The sequence below is a fragment of the Orycteropus afer genome, unplaced genomic scaffold (genome assembly GCF_000298275.1).
Source record: "Orycteropus afer afer isolate SDZICR_OR568_19922 unplaced genomic scaffold, OryAfe1.0 scaffold00273, whole genome shotgun sequence".
NCBI lineage: Eukaryota > Metazoa > Chordata > Mammalia > Tubulidentata > Orycteropodidae > Orycteropus > Orycteropus afer.
This window is the reverse complement of record NW_006921860.1, coordinates 1,705,638-1,710,525: the sequence shown is the minus strand read 5'-3', so window position 1 is coordinate 1,710,525 and position 4,888 is coordinate 1,705,638. Positions and strand designations below refer to the sequence as shown.

Here is a 4,888-nt window from a genome sequence, read left to right as displayed (position 1 = left end):
ACAGCGCCCCTAGAGGACAGAGTGGAACTGCCCACAGGGTCTCCAAGGCTGTCAGTCTTCATGGAAGCAAAGCCCAAACCACACCCACTGCCTGGAGTCCATTCTGACCCACAGCGCCCCTAGAGGACAGAGTGGAACTGCCCACAGGGTCTCCAAGGCTGTCAATCTTCATGGAAGCAAAGCTCACGATCTTTATAGAACCAAACTCACTGCCATGGAGTCCATTCTGACCCACAGCGCCCCTAGAGGACAGAGTGGAACTGCCCACAGGGTCTCCAAGGCTGTCAATCTTCACGGAAGCAACGTCCACTGCCATGGAGTCGATTCCGACCCACAGCGCCCCTAGAGGACAGAGTGGAACTGCCCACAGGGTCTCCAAGGCTGTCAGTCTTCATGGAAGCAAAGCTCACGATCTTTATAGAACCAAACTCACTGCCATGGAGTCCATTCTGACCCACAGTGCCCTTAGAGGACAGAGTGGAACTGCCCACAGGGTCTCCAAGGCTGTCAATCTTCATGGAAGCAACGTCCACTGCCATGGAGTCGATTCCGACCCACAGCGCCCCTAGAGGAGAAAGTGGAACTGCCCACAAGGTCTCCAAGGCTGTCAATTCTTACTTATGAAATCAAAGCCCAAACCACACCCACTGCTATGCTATGGAGTTGGTTCTGACCCACAGCGCCCCTAGAGGACAGAGTGGAACTGCCCCACAGGGTTCTCAAGGCTGTCAGTCTTCATGGAAGCAGACTGCCCCATGTTTCTCCCACAAAGTGGCTGCCGGTTTCAAACCATGACTTTTGGGTTAGCAGCTGAGAGCTTAACCACTATGCCAACAGTGCAAATCACAGTCGTTCGTAGTTTTGTAAACTGGACAAAACAATTATGAGACCACAATCTTCATGGAAGATCTTACTTGAACGCCATCTGCACTAGGTGTGCTAAGACATCCTGGGCGTCCAGTGTGATGCGGCTGAGGTCTCGGTCTTGCTTGACGAAGTTGAGCAGCTCAGACGCGTTCGCCATCCAAAAGGCCAGGGCGCCTGCAATGTTCTTCTGTTTCTGCAGGCAGAGCAAATGCTGTCAGCAAGCCCAGCACCACCACAATCACAAACACAAAAGGATGCTCTTGAAAGCTGCCGAGGACAGACCAGAACCTTCCCTCTCACCCCAGTATTCACCACAGATACCAGATAAGTGCAGGGAACCTGGGCACACACACAGCAAGGGAAGCAAATGGGCACTGCAATGTCTTAGCGTTCACACAGACGCAACGGGTCAAATTAGCTGTGATTCAGTGAATCAGTGGAGAAGTGGAGCCAGCCGATAGTGCCATCCCAGTCTGGACGTGCATTATCTGGTAATCTGTGAAGTACACACACGCATCCAGTCACCCACAGGCACCCTGATACTTGGAGTCGCCAGCGTGGACACCATGCAACTCAGTATCAAGTACTGCTCTATCGTGTCATCTCCCGACCCCATGTGCAGGCCAGGCAACCTCAGATGAGATCCGAAGAATAGGAACCGAGGGCAGACAATGAAGAGAAGAGCCAGGACCGCTGTCCCTTCAGATCCACACTGAGGTGCATTAAGCAGAAGTTATGAAATGCTGGTAAAGGGTGCACAGTCAAACAAGGCTTTAGTACTGCATGTGTCAGGTGCCGAACGAGGGTTATGAACTGCTCAGCGCAGTTGCTGGAGCGCTGGACTTGGACATGGAAGCAGCATGAAAACTCAGCTAAGCCAACATAGCCAGGACCAGGTCCCAGCGGTGATCCTACCTGATCAACCTGGTCTACTTCCTGGAGAGAAACGGACGAGGGGAAACCAAGCAGAACGAGAGAAAGAAACGTGTGAACAATCATGACCGTTTACAAAATCAAAACACTCACATGAAGGCACGACATGAGGGCACGACATTTACTTCTCGGATCCCCACATTACTTTTCCCATGTGGCCCTGAAGCAGCTTTGCAAATACGTGATAGAAAGGGTTTGTTTTATGTTCTGAACACTGGCTAACTACTGAGTTCCCTGGGCTTCCTATATAAACGGTTACAGGCTGACACCCACGAACACACTGATCTCTTTTAAGGATTTGCAAAGCGGGCCTCAGGGAGCCTCTCTACAGCACTGTGTGCTTGTTAAGGCTTGTAAAGACCCACACTGAGCATCCTGTCTTACTTTTCCCTAAATCAGTTTCTAAGAATGAAAAAGACAGGAAGGACCAACCAATAGAAATGAAAAAACACAAAAGGTAGAGATGTAACAATGTCTAGAGAAGGTCTACAAAGGCTACACTGAAAGGAATAATCTTTTGTTTTTAAAAACAGGGCTTTTTTTTTTTTTTTTGATAAATTAAAGATTTTAACTCTTTCCAGAACATCTAGAATTGCTGCAATTACATACTAAACCCAAATCTGAAGTTTCAAAGACTTGTTTTGATCATGGTAATTTCATCGACTTCTTCAAATTCAGGCAGGAAAGTCTTATAAAGAGCGTCTGATCACAGGAGCTTGGGGATGTGAAATAGACTAGGAATCCAAACATAATGGAGACAGACAACGGCTCTGAATGAAAACGGAAAAGGAAATCCATGCTTGCTTACAGAGTGACATTTGGGGGAATCAAAACCATAACCAGTAAAATGTCGCTCCTTTTCCCCATCTCCTTGCTGGGGCCAAAGACTCCTAACCTGTGGAACTCCCATTACCCTAATCACTCAAACAGCACAGAGCCATTCCTGGAGGAATGTTAGCCTTCTAAACAAAGCCAAGGAATTCCAGGATTATTTCAGTGTGCCTGCAAAGAGCCTGTCAGGAGAACAGTGAAGTCCATCCAACCCTGTTACTTAACATCATGTAAGGAGAATTCGGGGTTCTTCAAGTTTTATAGTTGCCTTGATAAGCAATTCTGGAAAACCTAATTTACTCTTAAGGGCTTGAAAGATTAAATCTTCAAATTATCTCAAAGTATGAAAAATGACTGTCAATTTCACTGGCCGCAGACATAGGATTCAAAGGAGGCCAACTGATTAACCAGAGAACCCCCTCACTTGTCAGGGTTTCCAACATCAGTCAATGAGGAAGGTGAGCCTACACTTCATCTTGCATAAGCCACAGGTCATGGGGTCCACTGTAGCCACAGCCATGCTATCGAAACCCAGACCACCACTCACAGCCTAGTGGGTGGGCTCTCCATCCTAAGGATGGGTGCCCTTCTAGGACCGTGAGGCAGTCCCAGCACGACTCAGTCCCCACACTCTCACGACCCTGACTGCCACCTTAAGGGCGCCGTCCACATCATTATATTGTCACACACACAGTTCATCTCTTGTTTTCTTAATTTGCAGGAAAAAAGTTCATACTTTCTTTCAATATTTTAATATCACACATTTTCTTTCCACACTACTTATACAACTTATTTCAGGGAAAAAACAAACCTTTAAATCAAGAGTCAGTGCACATGCTCGATCAGAAAAGCTACAGGCTGGGCCTGAAGCAACTCCAGACCCTCAGCGCACTGCACACCGCGTACCGTGCACCGTGCACCGCGCCAGGCTCTGCAGGCAACACTCACCTGGATCACACCTTCCATCATGCTCACCATCTTGTTGACGATGGCAATGACCTTGTGGGTGCGCTCTGTAGGGCTGAGGTCAGGCCTGTACTGGCTCGACAGGACATATCGACAGGCCATGTATAAAACATACGTAGGGGACAACTTAAAATGGACTGTGGAGCTGTTAGTGTAATTGATGATGGCGGATAAAAAGGAATCTTCAGCTGTGAAAAGATTTCAAAACAGAAAAAAATCCATGAAAATACAAGGGAGAACAATGGAAGGAGAAATTAACTCAATAACAAGGGAATGTGACGTTACTCACAGCTTTCCCGAAACTCAATGCCTGCGGGCAGGACCGACTCGGGCCCGGGAGTGTCCTGGCTTCTAAAGGAAGAGAGGAGCAAGGATTAAAATCAGCATGTGGCCACCAGCATCACCGACAGCCAGTGTAGGTTTCTGCACCTATTTTCTTCAATTTCTCCAGAGTTTTTCCCAAGAACAGACAGAACAGTATCTATTTTCATATGTAAGCTGTTCAAATACTTAGGTGCTGTCCCTGGATTCTGACCTCCATCCTGAAAATGAAGCTGACGCCCAGTGCTACGCGACTAATGAACCCCTGACACAGTGCTGAGATCAGGCTGGCCTGTGCCTGCCCCAGCTGGGGCCCCAGTGCCCACGGCACCAGCACCGGGGACGTGGTGAGCGCATCACCACGCTGAGCCTGACACTGGGCGTGCACACGTGAGCACATGGCTCCCAAGTATGAGAGAGACAGTTTCTCACTACGGACCCGAGGGGTCCAAGCGGCTTGCTCCAGCCTAGCCATCCCCTGGATCATCCTCAGGGCCCCCCAGCAAGGCATCTCAAGAAGGCATTCTTCGATCCTCAGCCTATATGACTATGAGACCAGAATAACCAGATGGTGCCCGGCTACCACTGTCCACCACTCAGAGGGGGATCAGTACAGGAGATCCTGCATACAGTGAGAGAACAATGTGGAACAAAACTCAAAATCATTTGGAAAAATAAAAAAGGAACCAGGTTTGCTGGTCTGATAGAGCTTGATGGAACCCCTGAGACTATGGCCCCCAGCTGCCCTTCAGGTCTGGAATAGAATCCACTCCTGTGGGTTCCAGCCAAACCAAAAACAGGCATATGAGCTGAACATTTACACTAGGTAGATACACTCCTTGGAGAGAAAAATCATGGGAGAACAGAAGGGCTATGCATGCACAGGGAGACAGCTCAGGGGGCAGGAGTGCATGGGAGGGAAGGACACAGGGAAGAGGTAACTATGGGGAGGAAGTGGGAGGGGAGCTGT

General features: G+C 48.8%; 1 protein-coding gene across 1 annotated transcript in view; it reads right to left on the bottom strand.

Annotated features, from left to right (window-relative positions):
* AFDN (afadin, adherens junction formation factor) overlaps positions 1–4,888 on the bottom strand; it is a 137,602-nt gene that overhangs the window by 56,071 nt on the left and 76,643 nt on the right. Inside the window, exons 12-17 of the mRNA XM_042782258.1 lie at positions 4,245–4,294; positions 3,887–3,948; positions 3,580–3,785; positions 1,783–1,803; positions 915–1,060; positions 791–795 (exon numbers count right to left, since the gene is read on the bottom strand). Coding sequence (XP_042638192.1) covers positions 791–795; positions 915–1,060; positions 1,783–1,803; positions 3,580–3,785; positions 3,887–3,948; positions 4,245–4,294 — 490 coding nt within the window. The remainder of the gene's footprint in view (positions 1–790; positions 796–914; positions 1,061–1,782; positions 1,804–3,579; positions 3,786–3,886; positions 3,949–4,244; positions 4,295–4,888) is intronic.